This window comes from Lates calcarifer, linkage group LG10, assembly GCF_001640805.2.
Source record: "Lates calcarifer isolate ASB-BC8 linkage group LG10, TLL_Latcal_v3, whole genome shotgun sequence".
In the NCBI taxonomy this organism is placed as follows: Eukaryota; Metazoa; Chordata; class Actinopteri; family Centropomidae; genus Lates; species Lates calcarifer.
In genome coordinates, this window is record NC_066842.1 from 24,798,508 (window position 1) to 24,821,247 (window position 22,740).

Here is a 22,740-nt window from a genome sequence, read left to right on the forward strand (position 1 = left end):
ACAACGCCTTACCATGAGCTAACTGTTGATTAGCTGTCATTTCCACAGCAACTCTAAATATAGTGGCAGGGTCTAAACTACAAACTGTCCTGTGCTTTCTGTTCAAGTGTTGACTTGCCTAACATTAGATAAGGTGGATACCAAAATGTTCCATGACGCTGTATGTGGGAGTGAATGCGCACAGAACCATTAGAGGTCATGTAAACCATTACTGACCCCTGCTGGAAGGAGGAGTTATTTGAGACTGCAATGGTATCCATCTGCAGCCCGAAAGACTACAAGACACACGCGCTTGATAGATAACATTGTGCGGTTTTAATGCCAATTTACAAAATTTTACCCAATTGTTATTTAGTAGGTTTTATCTGATATGTCTATAGAAGGGTTAGAATTTTGGTGTGACTGAGAAAATTACCAAATACACATCCTGCAGTCCACAAACAGACGGGAGACTAGTGAGCAACTTTATGTAAAAATTTCTGTTCATACATGGAAATCTGATTTTGAGTCTAGCCTATTGTGCCATACCTTAATATGTGAAAAAGCAGGACAATTAATAGGTTTTTTTATACATATACTCACACACATACACACACCAACTGATCAGCCACAATAGTAAAACCACTGAATAACAATTGTTAAAATGGCAACTGTGAAGGCTCAGGTGAACTGTCAATTCTTGAAGTTGATGTGTTGGAAACAGGAAAAAGGCAAGTTTAAGGATCTAAGAAACTTTAACAAGGGCCAAATTCTGACAACTAGACAAGTGGGTCATCTTGTGGGGTGTTCCCAGTATGCCATGGTAAGTACATCAAAAGTGCTCCAAGGAAAATCAACCAGTGAACCAGTGACAGGGTTGTGGATACCCAAGCCTCAATGATGAGTGTAAGGAGCAAATGCTGGCCTGTGTGGTCAGATTCCACAGAAGAGCTGTTGCTGGCTGTGATAGAAAGCTGTCAGAACACGGTGCATTGCAGTTTGCTGCAGACCGGTCAGTGTCCATGCTGGCCTTGATTTTTGCAGCGGTTACTCCCCTAAAGATGGGGCAGATCTCATTTTGTTGGGCAAATCTGGAAATTATGGATCACAACCTGTAAGTACCAGTATGCTTTATTAGTTACTGTTATGTTCAAAACAAACAAACAAGATAGCTACCATCAGGTGTTCAAGTGCTAAACTAACTTGCTAGCCAACATGATTTTGTCTAAACTGTTTTGCTAATCCACTCTTGACCTCAAGATCTTGAACTGCTTAATTGTGGAGGTGGATTAAGGATTACAAGATGTAATACTGTGTGATGTGCTTTAGGCCTCTGCTAACTTGCTAGCTATACCCCTGGTATTTTTCCACCTGCTCTGAGTCACTGTTCTTGATTTGAATAATGTTTATTTAACATACATATTGTCGAATACCAACTAAAGTAGAGAAGCTGAAATATTAAAACGTGTCCCATTTTCTACTTATAAATACTGTACAAAACTATACATGCTGCAAAGTGGCATTTCAGGTCTTCACATGATATAACCCATTGACTTTGGCAACGCATAGTTTTAGCACAAAAAGCAGGCCACAGACTCGCCATTTTCTTGTCTTTCCACTCTTATGCTGTGTCTGTATTTTATAGGTTATTGTGTAACTCACTGTGATGTTTGATCCACAAAGCTGCTATGTAAGTAAACCTACTGTCAATAACTGATTATTATGGTAATGTCGATAATGATAACTGTCAAACCCCCATTACAGCTCACTCACTCAGCTGACTCATTTGTGTTGCTGCCTTTTTAGTTGTGATTTTCAGCATTCAGCGCCTGAATCATTGCTGCAGCAAAAACACTGAAACATTATGTAATGTGACAAAATGTGACATTATGTAATGTGACAAAATAAAAGATAGTTTGGCAAAAGATATGCAGTATGTCAAACAGGCGCTGTTACTAAGGGGGACAGTTATCACTTGTTAATCCTCCACAGCGCTGACTGAAAGACAGTTAGCAGTACATCTGTTTAACACTGCAAACTCTGTTCTCAGAAAATGTCCACTGATTGAAATCAATACCTCTGACAGTCTAACAAACAAAAAAAACATTAATCTTCATCATGTCACTGCCAGTCTAAGGTAAATTATTGCAAGGGCTGATGATGTCATTAGCTGGCTATCATTCTACTGGTACTCCTTGGTATCCAAGCCATCTACACCATTATGCCATTATGCAAAATGTGAGCTAGATCTGCCAACCTAAGCCTTTAGGATGATGAGTGCCATACACGCTGGAGGCTTAAGGTATACCAGAGTCACTTCATCTTCCACACACTGTGAATAGTCTCACTTGCTCAAACTGACAGGTGCTAAATGCAGACAACACAGGGAGCAACCCAGGAAAGCCCTACTTGTTGTTGGTGTAAATATTTACAGATAACCAGCAGGCTGCTGTGACTGGTCATACATGGATTTATGTGGAAAAGGCATTAGGGTTACAAGGCATGCAAGAATGGTCCAGTCCTATCTGTTTGGTGAAGTGTGAAATGTGGGTCTGAGTTAGGAGATAGGTCATTGGTGATGAAAATATTGATGTTGCCTCTGGCATGTAACTATTGATCCTGATATGGGATTAACCTGACAGAGGGCGCACTGTACAGAAAGTATTTACATTAGTTTTACTGTGCTATAAAGATATTGTGATTTGTGTTCTGTGTCCTCTGATTTTTTGTGTTTTCTAGGTGTTTACAGTGGTAACATGTTGTCTGAGGTCTTGATTTTTGAGACAAACATTTGAGACATTGAGACAAATCCAACAACCCACTAAACATAAATGAATTGTAGGAACAAAGAGAATGTTATGTTTGTTGCGTATCATACTTCCAGCACCAATCTAGACCTCCCTCAGACATTCGGTCAGTTGCCCTCTCCCATTAGGGTTGTGATCATCAAGACCCCAGTACACATGACACACTCCAAGTCATCTGTTACAAGGACTGTGTTTACAATACATAATGCTGAAACTTTGAAGGCAAGACGGTGTGACTAAATGTCACCACCACCAGTGTTAGTATGGTGTCCCATTTTCCAGAAATCACAGGGCACACACAAATTATCCCTGCACTCTGGAAAAAACTCTAATCACACCAGTCCCAAAGAAACGGGGTCCTGTGAATACCAATAACTGTAGGCCTGCAGCTGTGACCTCCATAAGAATGAAATGTGTCAAAAAATATATTGTTTCCCCACTCAGGGCCCAGATTAATCCAGTGTTGGATCCCTGGCAGTTTGTATTCAAGCAGATGAGGAGCACTAATGATGCCGTTAATACCATCACCCTTTTTCTCAGCAAAAAAATAAAAACAAAATATACATTCATCTTTTCTAACTGATTGGATACAATGCAACAGAGTAAACAATGCAATCTCTGAGCACAAACTGAGCAGCACAGGTGCCCCACAGGGATTCATGAGCTCTCCAGTCCTTTTCATATTATACGCAAATGACTGTGTCAGCAGGAACTCCCCACATACAGTATATATGCCATACAGTTCTCTGATGATACAGCTATTTTAAGCTTGCTACACAGAGAAAGATGCATCATCCTACTTCACTGCAATTGAACAATTTGTTAAATGGTGTGACACTCATCAGCTTATTGTAAATGTGAAGAAAACTGAAATTATATTTGATCCCAAGTTAATTGGTGACCATACTCCAGCAATTGTCCATGACTCTCCCATACTATAATTATGTTGGTGTGCACAAGGACAACTCCCAAAGTCTTAGCTTCACGAATGTGGTATATGAATAGAATATAAATAATAAATGAAGTAAGACAACAAAAATAAAAGTAGAAAGGTGTGTAAAACATGTTTAAAATAAAATTTTGAGGTGTTGTTGATTTCCTCAGGCAGTGCCATGCCAGGAGGCCAGTCAGCTTGCCTTCAGGTGCTGACCAAAATACAACTTGAGCTCAATGCATTTATCCAAATAGGTAATTATTAGAGCAGAAACGATGAAGGATTTTCTGATATCCCTCAATGTGTTTAACATTGATAAGGATAAACATATGGATTCAAAAGCCCCTTGTACACAGACATCACACAACATTGGCATTAAGAAGACACTTGAGTATGCCACACACCTTTGTTTGTGTATACATAACCACACAAAGGCAGCGTAATGCTGGCATAGTGTGTGATTTTACACAGCATGCCAGCATTGTGGAATCAGAGACGTGATGTTTAACAGAGCTGTCTCTGTGTCGGTCAGTGTCTGTTCCCCCATGCCTCCTACATACCATTTATACAGAGTGGTGAGGCAGAATAGCAGTGTAATATTCCTGCCTTGAAAAGGCTGTGTAAAAGAAGATAAAGAAGCATGAAACTCTATTTTTCTTAAACAGCTGTCTGTTAAACTGGGTCATAATCCCAGAAATCTTTTTACAACCATGAACCCTGCTTAGCCAGCCAGTTGAATCCTCCTCAGAGAGATATGAAGAATTTCTTCATTGCCTCTACAAGAAGAGAGTAGCAATTCAGCAGCAACACATTGCTATAATTAAGGATTGGATATCCAAAAAATGTTTGCAGTTGAAGCACTGCAAATCAGAAGAAATTATTATTACACACTCAGCACTAGAAGCATTAACAATCTCTTGTCCAGTCTGGGTGCCTTATCTAATTATATTAAAAGAAGAGGCCCAAAACCCTAGGTGTTCTTTTCAAGGCATTCTCTTTTGACAGCTAAGTGACTTAAGTTCTGCAGCCCTGCTTTGTCCAGCCAAGATCAGGTCTTTCCTTTAATCTCCAGAGTAGAGTAGTATTGCAGTACTAATATTCTATATAATAATAATAATAATAATATATATAGTACTAGTATTCTGGTATCAGCACGAAGACTGACAGACTTTAAACATGTTCTAAGAGAGGCGAAGACATCACACCAATGCTGCCCTTAAGTAGTTACCTGTGAGGATTAAAATTGATTTTAAGATTTTATTGCTTGGTTTTAAAATTTTAAATGCCTGTCTGGGCCCCTCAGCTGTGGACCACCCTGAGGATCAGGCAGGCAAACTCAGTATCCTCTTTGAAGTCTCTTCTTAAAACACACTTTTATTATATGACTTTTATTTATGGCCTCTATAAATATGTTATAGAAACAAAGCAAACAAATAAACATAAAAAACAAACAAACAATGTTTAAAAATGTACTACATGAATAACGTTTAAATTAAATTTGTGGCTGGATCTAACCATTACTATCTGATTACCTGTCACTGTAGGTAGATCTATTACAGGCCTTTCATTACATCTCTCTGTGGGTCCTGAAGCAAAGGGCAGACTGAGTGGAAGTGTCCAAGGAGCTGACATACAAGACACTAATGCTGCCTCTGGCTTGTGTCTAATTTAAGGGCCTCTGACATTTAGTATTTGTTGGGAAACTATTTGAGTACACAATAAAATGCTGAGAGGAGCCTAAGGCTGATTCTGTCACCCTCTCTCACTTTGCGTCTCATTTTCTACATTTAACTACATAAATTGTAACAGCATAGAAATTCTATTCTTCCTTGTACTCACATTTTAGCCCTCAATCTTTGAGTCAGCTCTACAGATAATTTTATCACTTTCTCTCACTGTGGAGACATTGTGCAATGCTCAGGATCAAAGAAAAGGTGGGCAAGGCTGGTCTAAGGGGGTTGAATTACATTGGTAAAATAAAAATAAAATTATTCCCCCAATTATTACAAAATTGTAGTATCAGTAATCAGCTGGACAAAAATGCCCCCCCCCCCCCCAAAAAAAAAAAAAAATATTATGCTGAAAAAGCTCTGATAAACTCACTCTATGCTACATAACCAGAACAAAATAGCAGACAGACAACATTAGCGACACGAAGTGAGAGTGGAGCATTAAGGGGCTAAAGAGCCAGACATTTCCCTCAGGAGTTAATGTGTTTATGGGAAATGTGGTCTTTGTTTTCTAGAAGTAGAAAAAGCTATACACGTGAGTTGACAATCAATTAATCTTCATTATTTTTTGATAAATTGTGTACGGGTGAATTGTCCAAAATGCTTGTTTCTTCCTAGCTGTTCAAAACCCAAAGATCTCCAGTTTACACAGATATACAGAGAAACGTTAATATTGGTCAGGACATCATCGTTTTCTTCCCACTGTGATGTATCTTCTGCTCGTCTTTTTTAAATCAGCCTTATCTCATCTCTTAAATCCTCTATTATCCTCTCCGGTCTAAAACCTGCCCCGCCCTTTCACCTCTTGTGATCATGCCCCATAAGACAGGGGAAACTGCAGGAGAAAAAGAAAGAGACAAAAAAAGGCTTAGAAATGAGAACAGAGACAGCAGTTAAGGGATTGAGTGTCAAGAAAGAGGGGAAAATAAAGAGGAGAAAGAAAGAAGTGAAGAGGGAGCTGCTAGCACTACAGCTGTCAGCCACGTCTTAACCATGAGGTGTGAGGATTAGCAGTATCTGAAGCACCACCCCCGCTATTTTCTCCTAATGAGTATTTTCTCCCTCTCATCCCCTATGCATTGGCACAACACTCATGAGCTGCTCTGGGACTGGGCTGCATTCCCCACCAAAAATAAAAAAATCTGTATAGATTTTGTGCTCTGTAATTTTTTTTAAACATCAAGATGATCAAGCATCACAACAAAATACTGCCTCATCAACTGCTTCAATTGTAAATATGTGATCTTTAAAATTCTTAAATCCTCATCTTATCTTATTCCAAATCAAAGCAGCATGTCTAAGGACCCAGTGACATCAGCAGTTGCTGTGTTACACAGTTGACTGGTGTCTATCAGGTGGTTTCTTGCTTGAAGGGTGATTATAATGTAAAGACATATGTTATTTCAGAGGGGGAATTTTCTAGGACTTGTCAGCTGTAGTTTCCCAACTTCTGTCACCATTATTTCTGATTCTTTCCCCACAGTGTTTTATAAAAACATTAATCAACACAATCTAATTCGACATGATTTAACATGCTGTGGTTTTTTCAATCACATAATTATGCAGATTATATAAAATGCATAAAGATCTTAATTATTCTTCATTATTAACTTATGTTGACATTAGTCAAAGTTATTATTCTTAATGCTTAAAGTTATTACAACATATCATTGGGCAAGATACTGAACCTCAAATAAACTGTAAAAGTAGTTTTCACTGGGTGTCTTGTTTGTTTTAAATATCTTCGTGTTTCCCTTATGTGCTGCATTTCAGTTGTGCCTCATGTGCATCTGACAGATATGCTCCTATTTTAATTAATACAGCTGTCTACACAGGCAACGTAACAGCTTTTGTAAATGTGACACAAAGTGTATTTTTAGGACTGAAATGTTTCTGGGTCACCTGACGAGTAAGGAAACAAGACGCTCCCACTCCACTACATAAAGGAACTTTAAACAAAATGGAGGAAAACCTGATCGCATTAGTCAAAAGCTTCCCAGTTATTTATGATATAACTTTCATGAGCAACTAAAACATAAATAAGAAAAATTTATCAAAACAGATCACTCAGTAACTGAGCTTCATATACTGTTATGCACCAGTGGCAAAACCATAACAAATGCCTAATTGGAGCTGTAAAATTATGAAGTCGACACTCAACACATCCAAAAGCCACAGACTGATTAGAACCAAGACACTGCCTGCCTCTTTGCATCTGTATGTGTGAATACCTGTAATAGCACATTATCCTACAATTATCCTACAGATGAAGCTGTAGTTTTTGATAGCTAACATTTAGCATTAAGTATTATTTAATTATTTTTGTGCCTAGGGCACCAAAATGTCCAGAGACGGCCCTGGTATGTTGGCAGTAGATATGCTTTGCACCTCCAATGGCATTACTGGTGGGATTGATGGGCATGGATGTGTGGAACTGACATGCTAAGGGAATGCTTTCATAACTGGGCCACGCAGTTTTCAGTCCCCAACTGTATGTGTTTACTTCTTTAAAGCGCACATATAGATAGATTTATAGTCAGTTTCAGTGGGAGGAATTTCAGTGATTTTGTTGGTGGTGTGAGGGTGTGAGACTAGGGAGGGCTAGCTGAGCCATGTGGTGGACCTTTGGATAGTATAAAAGAGAACAAGATACACTATTACACACAGGTCAACAGATGATGTCAACAGTAGTAGCAGTCTACACCCATGCTGGCAGCTCTGTGGGGTTGTAATTAGGCACAGTGGTGCTTTGAGTTAAATGTTAACATCAGCAGATATAACAAGTTAATGTGTACCACATTAACAATCATGGTAACATGTTAATTAGCTAATTAGCACTAAACACAAAGTACAGAATGATGACTGTTTTGCAGGTATTAGTCATAAACATAAGTATTGGTGAATGTGACTTGATGATAGCATTAGAGGAAATGTCAGGGGACCCCAAAGGCAATAGGACACATCCTCTGGGCTAAATCAATATCTGTACCAAATTTCATAGCAGTCTATCCAATGGTTGCTAAGCACTCCTTTCTCACCACCCTAAAACAAGGGTAGGAAGAAATCTTATCAACTGCTCTTTATTCTGCAACATAAGGCCTTCTTGGAACAGACTGCTGTATGAACCTTGGCAGAGATGCAAGAGCCTGCTCTAGGTTTAAAACAGTGAAGTTTAACTCAGCACCAGCAGGTACAGAACAGTCTGACCAACCGGGCTGGACTGACACAAAGTCTGCCCACTGATTTCAGTGGGAAACAGTGAGAGCTACAAAGCAAAGTTAGCATCAATTGAGTAACTCTGTAAGTAGAGCAAGAACCAATGATCTCCTCAGCCACACAGACTTGTCCCTCCATGGACATGGAATTGTGTGTTTTCATTTTTGGTATTTGTTAAATAAATGCTTTTGAATATTAAATATTTTGCTGGTCTGTTTATTGTTGCACAAAATCGAATGTTGCCAACCTCTACTCTGCAGAAGTTATAGATAACAAGTTTATTATATGTCAGAATCCAAATTGATGGTTTGTATATTGACAGTGAATTGGCTCTCCCCTTCCCTTTTTAGGATGGTGCCCCAAGGAGCTTTGAACTCACTTAAAGTTATTATTTAATATTAACAATACTGTTATGTTTACATTATACTAAGTTTATTTTAAAAGGGAAAAAAAGGCTATGAATGCAGTTGCAAGAACAACACCCTACTTTTTATTCATGTCATGGTATGTTTGATTTTTTATTCATTTTGTTTTTAATTATTAACAGTAACACTTGTTAACAAAATGACCAAAATGCATGTCCTTTGTTAAACTGCATTCCTCGTGTCACTTAGGGCTGGACCTTGTTGCTTCTTCTGAGGTCTATATAAACATGAATTAACTAATCTAAAATGACTCTGCTTTGGTGCTGCAAAGATATTGTATAATGTCAAGACTTTCTCATCAGTTTACTTGCGTCATTATTTGTGTGTGTGAACTATCTGTCTCACAAAATCTTTATTCAACACAATGGTTTTTTGATTATGTCAACAAACTGTGAACAGACATTTCACCAAGAGCTACAGTCGCACTATGTTAAACAGCTGCCATCCATAATGATGCTGGCTAGTTAATTTCACTTCAGTGAAATAATTAACCAGTTGGCTAACATCAGTTTTGTCCACCCAATAACAAACTGATAAGCTTTAAACAAAAGTTGAAATGCTTTTCATTCAATTCAGTTTGTGTAAAGGTTTACGTTCTACACTGACACAAATGAAAATGAAAAGAAGGGGAGGGAAGGGAAGAGATATACACAAGACAAGGAGGTAGAGAGAGAAGGTGATGAAGATAAGAGAGGAAGACCAGATAGGATAGGATTAGGATGATGTCAACACAAACCAGGGATAATTAGCGTCATAGTATATTATTGCATAAATACATTATTGAATAAAAAACACTCATGCTCATGTACTGTTTGAGACACATTTCCATAGTTAAAATCCAAAATGAAAGATGAAATAAAGAAGATGTAACAAGTTTGCTAAATTACTTTTAATACACTTTGACAGCAGAGACAAGTGTGAGAGAGAAATGAAAGAATGGTGTTGAAGACAGAGAGACAAGAGGACAAAAGAAGATGAGAGGGTAGGGAGGTGAGTAGAGGGACACAGAGAAGAAGTTGAGAGAGAGATGCCCGGAGACAAAGAGAAAAGACAGAGAGGCTAATTGACAGATAATTTATGCTACTTGCAACTGCACTGACATGGCGTTAAAGCTAATGTTTTCCCATTTTGCCCTTTCCACATGCTTTATAAGTACACCAGGGATCAAAGACATGGAGTTCTGTAAGGTTCTGGGCTAGGAGCAGTTCTATTCACCTTATACTGTATATGCTTCCTTTGGGCAGTGTTATCAGGAAACACTCCATAAATTACCTACTGTGCAGATGATACTCAACTATAAATGTCAATGAAGGCTGATGAAACTATTGCAATTCATTATTGTTTGACTGCCCCAAAAAGTCTCTAAAGACTCCAACTGATCCAAAACACTGCAGTTTTTTTTGACAGGAGCTAGGAAGAGAGATCATATTTCTTCTGTGTTAGCTTCTCTACATAGGCTCCCTGTAAAATCCAGAATAGAATTTAAAATCCTACTTGTCACCTACAAATCCCTTAATAGTCAGGCCCTATCATATCCTAAAGAGCTCATAGTACCCTATAATCCCACTGGAACACTGCTCCTAAAATGCAGGTTAGGCTAGGCTTCCTAGAGTTTTCAAGTGTTGAATGGGAGGTAGAGCATTCAGCTATCAGGCTCCTCAGCTGTTGAGCCTTCTTCCAGTTTGGGTCTGGAAGGCAGACAACCTCTGCACTTTTAAGTGTTAGCTTAAAACTTTCCCCTTTAATAAAGGTTATAGTTAGTTGTGGCTCAGGCTTGACTGAAGGTCTGTACACATTCATATCCCATAAATGGGATGGGTTACTAAGTAAACATCTTCCCTCTCCTGTACTTTGTAGTTTGTGCTCTCTCTCTCTGTCACATACTGCACAGCCACAAAGACATGCCCCCTACAGTTTTTGCTCTCTACTGCATTTTAAAAAATATGCTGTGATGCAGAGTTGTGGATAAATTCAACACTGCAGTTTCCACTTAAAATTCTCCTGCACAAATTAAAACGGGTGTAAAATGAGATCAACTCACTTTTTTTTGGAACAAGGAAAGTAATCCCCCATGAGTTTAAAAAAAAAAAAGTAAATATATTTTATGTGTATGTCACTATTACTTTACACAGAACTGTCAGTTGTAGTCTTCTAAGTACTCTCAGTGTGAGAATATGCTACAAGCTGCTGCTGTTATTTTGTGCATGGAATATCTTGTTTCTGATGGATTGCAAGTTAAAAATTGCATCAGGACAACTCTTACAAAGTTCATGTCAAATATTTTCAATGACTGTTTAGAGTCAATGCCCAAAATAGACTTAGGGACCAGCAGGTGCATAGAACTTTCACACTAACTTGCTAGATTAAAAAAAAAAAAAAAGATGATGATTTGAACACAGCTTCCATTTTTTATCTTTAGTGTCAGTCCCTTTACTGTGTAGTTTGTTTTGATTTCCTGTTTTATTCTTTTGGTTTTCCTTACTTCCTGTGTGTGTTCATTTTAGGTGTCTTGTCTTCCCCTATGTGTGACTGCCCCATTGATTTCACCTGTGTCTCATTATCTCCTCCCCTCCTGTGTATATAAGCCAGTTTCCCCAGTGTGTCTTTGTCAGATTGTCTGCATCCTAGTGTGTAGCTTTCTGGCATTTTCCCTGTGATTAGTTCTTCGTGATTTTGACCTAGTTTGTTTCTTGAGACCCAGTTTTTGCCTTGTGATTTTGTACTTCTGCCTGCCTTTACTTATTCTTGTGAATAAACTGCCTCACCTCATCCTACTGTCTCTGGTCTGCTCTGTGGGTCCAGTTTTGTCTGTCTGACTCTGACATTTAGTAAGTGACCATGATATAGATGTGATAATACTCTGTAGAGAAGTGTCCTGATACAAGGAGCTTAACATTATTTGACTTGCATCAGCAGATTCTTTCATGCTTCATATCACTGGCTCATTCATCAGTCTACCAGCTGACAAGTGATGTCGAATTCAAGTGTAAAGCAAAGCCATTATAACTTGACACTTCTTGTTACTCCTGTGCTAATGCAGCTACATCCATGCTGGTCATTGTTGCAGTTCCCTCCAACCCAACCCCCTCTTTGTGTGCCATGCTTATGGTCTTGTTGATTTTACTATTTCTTAATGTTCATGTATGAGTGCATTAAGGAAGGATTGGTTCTCCCAGCAGAATCTTTGTTGCTGTGAAAAGTTGAGAGCTCTCTCAAAGAGTGACAAGTAGTGTAGATTTCTGATTACAAAAGTTTAACTTACCTTGGAAATAATCACAGTTGGACTCATATTGCTTTAAGTAGATTGGACTGTTAGTGTATATTTGGTAGGAACGGTGGATGACTGCAGTAGAAACCTGGTCCCAGATGGGTGGTTCAGAGAGCCTATGACACACAATAATATAATTGGCCAGGCAGCAAACAAGACAATTTTAAGACTAAAAGCTTGTGACATGTCATCAGATATCAAATGATTCCACACAGCACAAAAACATTAGAAAAAGCTGCTGCTGGCTGTAAGAAGTTTTATGAAGGTATCTAATTTCTCATCCTTCAGACTTGTGATGTAACATCACGTGTCGTTTGTGGGTAGTCCCCTTCTCTGAAAACACTTTACATTTTATTTTATAATTCGATGCATTCAGTTAACATTTTAGTTGAGAGCAGTTCACTGGTTGGATCAGTTCTTTCCTCCAGGCCATTTTTAGGATACATGACTGTTGATGGACACATTGGGAAATTGCAGAGATTGAGCTTGTGGTTCTCTAGGTACAGAACAGTATCACTCTCCAGCCTAATTGAAGGGTGGCCTACTGGTTTAGCGGTTGCTACAGTCTTACTGAGATTAGCCTGTTAGCATGTACCACAATGAGCAAGTAATTAACCTTTATGTAAAAATACAAATTAAAAATGATTAATAGGATTAAATACAGACGGTACAAATACACACACACAAACAGAACAAAACAGAGGGCTAGAGGTTATAGACACTGTCCTTCTTGACGGGATTTATACTTGTTTGTTCTACATACAGGATACAAGAATCATTGTACTGACTTTACATCTTGGGTGGTGCTAATCACTTATTAAACTATGTCTGATGAGGTTCAAATAATTATTCCATTTTAACAATTTCTTGGTAAAGTACACTAAAACAGTGATTTTATACACTCACAGCAGCTACAGATAGCATAGTCCAAAACAGTAAAGAGAGTGCCCCCAAAATATTTCATTATTATGATTATATAAATGAAACTCTGGAGTGTTTGTGTGTAAACCTGAATCTGTATTTTTGATATTAACATTCAGTTAAAATGACTGAATTATCATGCATGATAAATGTAAGAATATTGAATATAAGAGCCTGCTCATAGTATAGTATGGAAATCACAGATAATCATTCGTGAATTTACCAAATGTTTTTTTTTTTTTTTTTTTAGCCTATTTCAACTATATTTAAAATTTTCACAGAACACTGAGTGGTCAAGTGTGTCTGTTGCAACCTCAGATTTGTACTCTTGGCTGACAGCAGTGGAACCTAACATGGTCTTCTGCTGTTGTATCCCATCCACCACAAGGTTTGATGTGTTGTGCATTCTGAGATGTTTTTCTGCTCACCACACGGTGGTTATCTGAGTTACCATAACCTTTCTGTCAGCTCCAACCAGGCTGGCCATTCTCCATTCATTAAGGAACATTATGAAGAAAAACTATTTGTTGACACCCTATTTTTCCTAATGAAAGTGAAACTATAACCCTTAAAGGCTGACACTGGGTAAGAGGCGGGGTACAGTCTGTACAGATCACCAGTCTATTGCATGGCTGACAAATAGAGACAAACGACCATTCACACTCTCAGCATCACCGTGCCGCCCTAGCTCCTGATCAGCAAAACCATTTTCCCTGCTACCCAAAATATCTCTTGTTCAGCAGATAATTTAGCCACTTAACCTGTGCCACTGTCATCAGTAAGAAACACCTTCCACCTCCTTGGAAGAAACAGATTTATGGACTAAATTCATCTACGACGCACAGCAACACACTTGACTGCTGATGGAGGATTGCAACCCCTTGTGATGAACTCTGATACATGGGTAGGCAGTCACTACAGGCAGACAAAAAAACAGGCAGAGGCTTCACTGAATCGTGGCTGAATGAACTCGCTCTGGACTCGCACGTTTCACTGGACGGGTTTTAGCTTGTGAGAGTGGACAGGAAAGCCAAGGAGAGTGGTAAGAAGAGAGGAGGAGGCATTGTGATGTTTGTGAACGACAGATGGTGCAACCCAGGTTGCATCAGGGTAAAGCAGTTCTGCAACAGGGACATTGAGCTCCTAGCAGTTAGCATGCGGCCATACTACATCCCGAGGGAGTTTTCGCATGTTATAGCTATAACTGCGTACCTCCCCCCCTCAGCCGATCCCACTGTGGCCTGCGAGCTCTTGCACAGTGTTGTATCACAACTCCAGACATCATACCCCCAGGCCCTGCTACTGATCTCTGGTGACTTCAACCATGCTTCCCTGTCCTCCACTCTCCCTACTTTCACTCAGTATGTGAAATGCAACACCAGGGACAACAGGACATTGGACTTGCTGTATGCAAACATCAAGGATGCATACAGCTCTTCACCCCTCCCCCCACTGGGCCGATCTGACCACAACCTGGTGCATCTGGTCCCTGCCTACATACCCTTGGTAAATAACCAACCACCTATCAAAAGGTATGTAAGGAGATGGACTGAAGAGGCCTATATGGCTCTGAGGGACTGCTTTGACACCACAGATTGGGAGGTGCTGAGGACATTGACAGCTTGACAACCTGCATCACGGACTATATAAACGTCTGTGTGGAGAACACTGTGCCTACAAAGAAGGTGCAGTGTTTCTCCAATAACCAACCCTGAGTGACCCCAGACTTAAAAACCCTGTTGAACAAGAAGAAGCGGATTTTTAAAACTGGGAATAAGGAGGAGATGAAGAGGATGCAGAAGGAGCTGAGGTGGGAGATAAGAAGGGGCAAGGACAGCTACAGGAGGAAGCTGGAGGAGCGCCTTCAGGGGAACAACACCAGAGAGGTCTGGAGAGGCCTAAAAACCATCTCTGGACATAGCAAGGACAGTGGACAAGGCCCAGAATCTGGCAACAGAGAATGGGCAAGCGAACTGAACCTGTTTTTCAACAGATTCGACTATGTCCCTGTCACTGTCCCCTCCCTCACCCACACAATGGCACCTCAAATTCATATCCCCTCTCCTTTGTCACCTTCAACACCCCACTCCACCCGCCCTACACACTCCACCAGGGTGATCCTCACGCCACTCACAGCAGGGGTCACTCCCCCTTCCTCCCTTCCTGCCTCTCCATCACATCTGACCAGGTGAGGAGGGAGTTGAGGATGATCAAGGCGAGGAAGGCTACGGGCCCTGATATGGTATCAGTGCCAGACTGCTCAAGGACTGTTCAGATCAGCTCTGTGGGGTTTTTCTGCACATTTGCAACTTGAGCCTCCATCTGGAGAGAGTTCCGCTCCTGTGGAAAACATCCTGTGTGATCCCATTTCCTAAGACTGTGCATCCCAGTGAGCCGAAACACTTCAGGCCAGTAGTCCTAACCTCTCACCTGATGAAGACAATGGAGAGGATCGTCCTGAGCCTCCTCCGGCACCTAGTGAGTGATGTGATGGATCCCCTGCAGTTTGCCTACAGACCTGGCATTGGTGTGGAAGACGCTGTCATCTACCTGCTGCACAAATGGCTTTCACACCTGGAGAACACTGGGAGCACTGTGAGGGTCACCTTCTTCGACTTCTCCAGTGCATTCAACACCATCCAACCATTTCTGCTCAGGGGGAAGCTGGAAGGAGCCGGAGTGGACTGTAACCTGTAACCAGGGTTTGGACATTGAGATCATGGAGGAGTACAAATACCTGGGTGTTTACCTCAACAATAAACTGGACTGGTCTCACAACACCAACGCCCTGTACAAGAAGGTCCAGTCTCCACCTGCTGAGAAGACTGAGGTCCTTCAGAGTGTGCAGGTCACTGTTAAGGACCTTTTATGACTCTGTGGTGGCCTCTGCCATCTTTTATGCAGTGGTCTGCTAGAGCTGTGGATCCTAAGAGAGAGACAGGAAGAGACTGAATAGGCTGGTCAGACGTGCTGGCTCTGTCCTGGACTGCTCTCTGGACTCCATTGAGGAGGTGGGTGAGAGGAGGATGTTGGTCAAGCTGACATCTATCATGGACAAGCCCTCCCACCCCCTGCATGAGACTTTGGGAGACCTGAGCAGCTCCTTCAGCAACAGACTGCTGCGGTGCAAGGAAGAGGGCTACCACAGGTCATTTATTCCAACAGCCATTAGGCTGTACAACACCAGACTGACCCAACAATAAACCTGAAACTTTGGACTCCACTTTTCTGGTCACTATATTTTGCACAAATTTAATCTACCTCAATGATTATCACCATTTCCCCTATATAACGACTGCACATTTCACAACTGCACATTTTCTATTTATTACAGAGACTTTTTTTAAATGCTGATTGCTGCACCTTAACTTTGTTACTTCTGTGCCTTTCTTATATTTTTTGTTTTTATTTTTCTATTTTGGTCACCCTTGCTTCTTGGTGCTGTAACATGTGAATTTCCCACAAGTGGGATACATAAAGTCTATCTTACCTTAAGACAAAGAGACACGGGTGCAACACATCAGGGTGGGGTCGATAGTCACAGACGCGGGAACACATGAGGGCAGGAAGTAGATGCCGAAATGAGGAGAAGGTAAGTGACCAAAATGCAACATGAAAACAAAAAAAGAAGAGACATGACCTTTGTGGGCAGAGCCAGACATGACAATGAGGAGGTAAGCTAATGTAGCTATCAAGTGCTATGGATGTGGATGTAACCACATTACTTTAAGTCAACTATACTTCCTGTTGCTATCAAAATTGTTAAATTCTGAGATTAATGCCAGCAGTAACCATCTAAATCTCCCTCCAGATGTTCACTAAACAAAAATCAGTGTTACTCATCTCAAACCAAACCCAGGCCATGAACAGTTTTTCAGTCATGAACAACACAGGTAGTGGTAGTGCTAGATTAGATTAAAGAGAATGGCTCTGTTCAAAACGTACAGGAAAATGCTATGAAGTGTATTTTCTGAGGTTAGTCAATGTGTGTATTACTGCAGAGCACAGTGACATGGACACCTTGCAATAGAGACCTGTAACCATGGTAACTATGAAAAAGATGGTGATAGCTGTAGCCAAAATGTTTAGAGGACATACAAAATGGAAGTGTATGATGCAAATGAGACAAACATCTCAGAGATGAAAACTGGACTAAAATTAACAAAAATCTAATGACTAAAATTCGACTAAAACTAATATGCATTTTTGTCAAAAGACTCAAAATGTAGACTAGTTTGACCTCTCTCATCAACGAAGTGTTTCTACCACCCACTGGATGCTTCTGTTTTTCACACCATTGTGAGTAAACTATATGGACACTGTTTTGCATGAAGGAGATCAGCACTTCAGAAATATTCAAACCAGCCTGTTCAGCACCAACAATCATGTCACAGTCAAAGTCACTCCCCATTATGATGTTTGATGTGAATATTAACTGAAGTTCCTGACCTGTGCCTGGATGGCCTTATTCACTGTGCTGCTGCCACATGGCTGGTTCTTTGGATAATGTCATGAATAAGCAGGTTTGCAGGTGTTCTAGATACAGTGTTTGGTGGGTGTATAGTGTGACACAGATATGCCTTAAATAACTTCTTAATCATATTGAGTGTTCCATAACATGGTACTGCCTATTATTATTGGGTGAATGCTTCAGGGATACATCCATAGAAATAAAATAAGTTTAAAGTAAATTAGACTGTTGTGTGATTGTTAAATGTTGTTTGTTCAAGAAAAGTCAGATAGCAGAGTGTTTCGGCAAGCTCTCCATTAGTTTGAAGCCGCTGTCTTGCCAAGGAGACTGTGGTGTGTTAAGTAGGTCATACTGTCCGTGAGAAAAAAGAAAAGCAGGGAAAAGGAAGGAAAGGATGCTGGGGTGGTTGGATGAATAAACAGACAGATGGATGGTTCCTTTTGAAATTCTGAATGATCCTCTTGATCATTTGCTACAATGGCAAACATAGACTTAACAGTCAACATCATGATTGCTTTAATATGAAGTCACAAGTAAATGCAATGTCACTCCATTGCTTAGCTAAGGGGGGAGGAAATTGTTACTTAGTAGCCTACATCATAAGCCAGCTGGTTCACTACTTAATTGGCTGAACCTCATGACTCTTGGGAGAAATACAAACAAAACAAGACATGAAGTAATCCAAGAAAGAAGGCTCACACACCAACAGAGAGGAAAAATAAAACAAATTATGGAAATTAGTGAGCACTCTAAAGATAGGAGGACAAAGTTAATGTTAACGTTCACATCAAACATCAGAATGGGAAAAAATATGATCTCAGTGACTTTGACCATGATGCGATTGTTGGTGCCAGACAGCCTGGTTTGCATATTTCTGAAACTGCTAATCTCCTGGGATTTTCACACACAACAGTATCTAAAGTATACTCAGAATGGTGCAAAAAATACAAAAAACAGTAAAAAATAGTAATTCCACTGCATGGCCGTTCTGCAGGCAAAATCACCTTGTTTTTGAGGAAGGTCAGGGTAAAATGGCCAGACTAGTTCAAAGTGACAGAAAGGCTACAGTTCAGTAGTGCAGTACATAAAATCATGCAGATACAGGTCATACAGGCAGCACAAAATGTGTTGTGAAGTGGGTAGAGAATTAATTTCACTTCCCATTGTCAGAAAAATAAGATGGGGTTAAGGCATTCCCCACAGTGGTGCCACAAAATACTGTGTACTATCTAACTATCTAAACACTTGAAAAGTTTATGGTAAGAATCATTTCTGACAATTTTTGTACTGATCTGGGGGCAAGATTCCATTGTGATGTTTGGGACAGTAATAACATACAGCATCAAGACCAATTACATGAGGTATGCAGGTGTAAAAACCCTACACATCCAAAGTCACTAGGATATCATATTTTCACACTTAAAATCTTTGAAAGTCTTTAATATACCAACAGTTCCCCCCCAGGTAAGACAGGAGACCTGGAAAAAATCAACTATAGGGAAGTCTTTTATTTTCACTGTTCTGAGAGGCACCTGATTCAGCTTCATATCTTAAGAAGATGTGCTGAGAGCATCTTCCTCCTTATAAAGTTTCAACTTTTTGCATCTTCCTTCTCTTGTGTTACTGCTCAGTCTTGCACCCACAGGTGCTTTGACTGGCTTGGTTGTTTCTCCAACTAGGGAACTTGCCTTTCACTGGAGAAGAGCCAGACGTAGGATTGAGATGCTCAGATGCAGTGATTCAGAGATCTAGTCCCAGAGTTTCCTCTGTTTCCAAAAAGCAAAATGGATGAACGGCTAGGTGCCATGCATCATCTGACGAACATGGCACATCAGGGTGTAAACCAGAGACTGTTGTCCAGACATCTGCTGAAGCAGGGAACTGATCTGTAAAACAATATTTGTTCTTCTGGAGAAAATAAAAAGGGACATTGCACAAAATACAGAGTTTAAGAGGCAACAAAAATATATGTCCTTATAAATAATGCTAAATGCTGTATAATGCTTAAGTTTGACAAGGATTGCTGTAGGTTGGTGATCTACCAGGGACACGTGGATGATTTTGGAATTGGTGGTCCCATCAGTTTATGCCTTAGTTTCCCAAAACCCAATCAGTTCCTTTGACGGTATCACAAATTAGAAATACAAGATGTTCTAGTTGCCTGTGGTCTGTCATGTTGGTCTGCCTGTGTGTGTGGGTGTAAGGATGTCTGTGTGCCAGTATGATGTCATTTTGTATCAGAATTGGTTCCTCAGAAAAGAATATTTTCCTTCAGATTTTGATTAATTCGTTCCCATTTTGCCAGTGTGTTCTAAAAAGCGTGAGCAATTTCAAAGCTTGAGTGCACCAACTCAGACCTGCAGTGTCCTGCTTTCAAAACAAGATGAACACATATGCACACAGGACAGTCATACACATAATATCTCTCTCTCCACCAAACTCCAATGCTTTCTTCTTTCTTCACCCTTATTTCCTTCTTTCCTCTCTTTGCCCTACAATTCTTTTCTGTCTCCTACTCCTCCATTTGTCACTTCTTTTCTCCCCTCACTTTGTGGTGCTGTGATCTTGAGTGTGCTGCATCATTGGTGAAGCCACGTGCCCTCTGTTTATCGTCAGGAAGGGGAGGGAGAGAGAGAGACGAGAGAGAAAGAGAGATGAAGTCTCTACCTCGCCCTCTCTTTCTCTCTCTCTCTCTCTCTCTCTCTCTCTCTCCCTCTCGCTTTGTCTCTCTCATTTTGTCTGGTGCACCCACAGGCACACAAACTCAGCTTTGTACACTCATCCAGTGCTTAGTAGCCTGAGGGACGCACACACGAACACAGACACCAAAAACACAACCAGGAAGACAGAGAAACACTGAAGTACTCCACAGGTACAGTGAAGCTTTATCTGTCTGGAGCATGATATTTTTAAATTGTCTCTGTCCGAGAATGTGTATTAAACAGTCCTCTTGAAGTGTTTTTGTACCAAAATCAAGGCTAAAACTCTTTAAAAACCTGACATGAGCATATTATTATTAACTTTATCCTATATCTGTGTGACAGTAAGAGAGCTTAATCCAACGCGCTGTAGCTGTTTTGTGTTAGAGGTTTGCAGGAGAAAGAGGAGACTGTTAAAATGAGGACAGGATTTTTGGCATGGTGTCTGTGAATACTGGTGCTGAGGCTTTGTACTAGACTTTGAACCACCACCACACATATCATTGCCTCTGCATTTGTGTGAACAGGGTGTCGACAGGTTGAATTTATTGACCTCTTAGGAAACAAATGTGCCATTTATTCCACATCATTGCCTATTAATAGAACTAAAAAGATTAGTCTGTGTTTCACCTGAAGGCAATTGATTTATGTTGTATTACATTTGTATTGGAATAATAAAGTTGGGTTGATACATTGAAATTGCTGCTTATATGAAAAGGTAAACATTATAACACCACAGATCTGATTATAAAGTGGCATATAACTGCAGCAGAGGAGAGAGCAGTGTGTCCTGAGGAAAATAATGTTTGGTTTGCAGCAGACTGAGGTGAGTGAATGATGACTGTACAGTAGGTGGAGGTCATAAAAGTTGATTGAATTTGGTGCAGGCTTATGTTAGTGGTGCCTCAAATCTGCCTGCGTCTGGCTGTTGCTACAGCACCTGAAAGACTGAGGTTATGATCCATTAGGGAATAACAGTAAAAAATAATGTGGTGCATTTACTCTATCTGGATGGTCACATTTGTTGGTTGGAATTTTTTGTAATTTTAATCGTAGTAAGATTTATTTATTAACAATAATAAACCTCATACAATTCACAAAAGCTGTATTTTTGGTTGGCTGGGTCAAACCATGACTAGACACAATTGATTTTTTTGTTGAATGACTGTCAATGTCCTACATGTGTTTGGTCTTCATGCATAGTTTCTCAGTAGGATCCAGAACTCTGCTCTTCTTACCATTTCCTTGCTGGATGTGTTTTTCACACATTTGTTTGAAAGCTGCAAAACTTATTGGCTTTTTTCACTACTGATGCTCTTTCATCACATGATACAGCCGCTGACGCTGAGCCTGTCTTCCCTTTGGGAGCAGGTCAGTTTCTCAGCTCGGGGTTTATAAATAGATTTACAAAGAGTATACATTCTTGCTTTTGGTTCTACATGAGATACACGGAGCCAGTATGACAAGTATGAGAGGATAAGAAAAAAAAAGATATATTGTATGACCTTGGTGGTTGTTTCAACTTTTGTACTATGCGGAGGATATAGGACTAACTGTTGCAGTGAGTGATCTGAGTTGTGTAAATGTTGAAAGTCGATAAGGAACAGACAGCTATGTACTAATACTATGTGAGTTTGCTAAAAAGAATGGAAAAGTTCAATTTTTCATAAGATATAGTTATGACATGTTCCAGTCAGTAACAGTGCCCTCTACCAATACCATCTCTCAGGATAAGTCAAATAATCATAAATATGCACAATTGTATGATTGTAACTTACATTTCTTCACACTAAGGGAGATATTTCAAATTTTATTAGGGTAGAGGCAATAAGAAAGGCTTCAACTGTCCTTTAGAAGACAATTATCCATATATGTTTTTATGATTTGGACGATTATTGGTCAATACTGGTGTCTCTTTGATTTTGAAGATGTTGAGCTTTCTGGCTTGCAAAACTTGCTCTGTGTTACCAGCTCTTTCTGCTTGGAATTACTTTTTGCTCCTTGGACTCTCCACCCAACCTCCATTCCTCCACCAGCCTCTCACCCCCTTGGCGTTTTCAACAGCTAAACAATGAAGGTTGGCACTGCAACTGAGACACTGGAAAAGCAGTGTTGTTCTTACGTTTTGCATGCTGATATATTTTCTCTTTGTTGGACATTTCTGTTGGATCGCTGCTCTAATTAGTTAGCCTCCTAGTGTCTACTGGGAAACAAATCTACAGTTATTTGTGTAAATTACAGTCTGTATTGCTACTCTTCTTTCTGGTCTGATGAAGATCAGTTAATGCAG

General features: G+C 40.0%; 1 protein-coding gene across 7 annotated transcripts in view; it reads left to right on the forward strand.

The window, feature by feature from the left end:
* Nucleotides 1-20,476: 20,476 nt before the first annotated feature.
* ndrg4 (NDRG family member 4) overlaps nt 20,477-22,740 on the forward strand; it is a 51,000-nt gene continuing 48,736 nt past the window's right edge. For 3 of the 7 annotated variants that reach the window (XM_018704187.1, XM_018704189.1, XM_018704193.2), the window contains exons 1-2: nt 20,477-20,623; nt 22,422-22,527. In XM_018704187.1, the coding sequence (XP_018559703.1) occupies nt 22,522-22,527 (6 nt within the window). In that variant the 5' untranslated portion in view covers nt 20,477-20,623; nt 22,422-22,521. The remainder of the gene's footprint in view (nt 20,624-22,421; nt 22,528-22,740) is intronic. The other 4 variants (XM_018704188.1, XM_018704191.2, XM_018704190.1 and 1 more) reach the window with 4 other exon arrangements.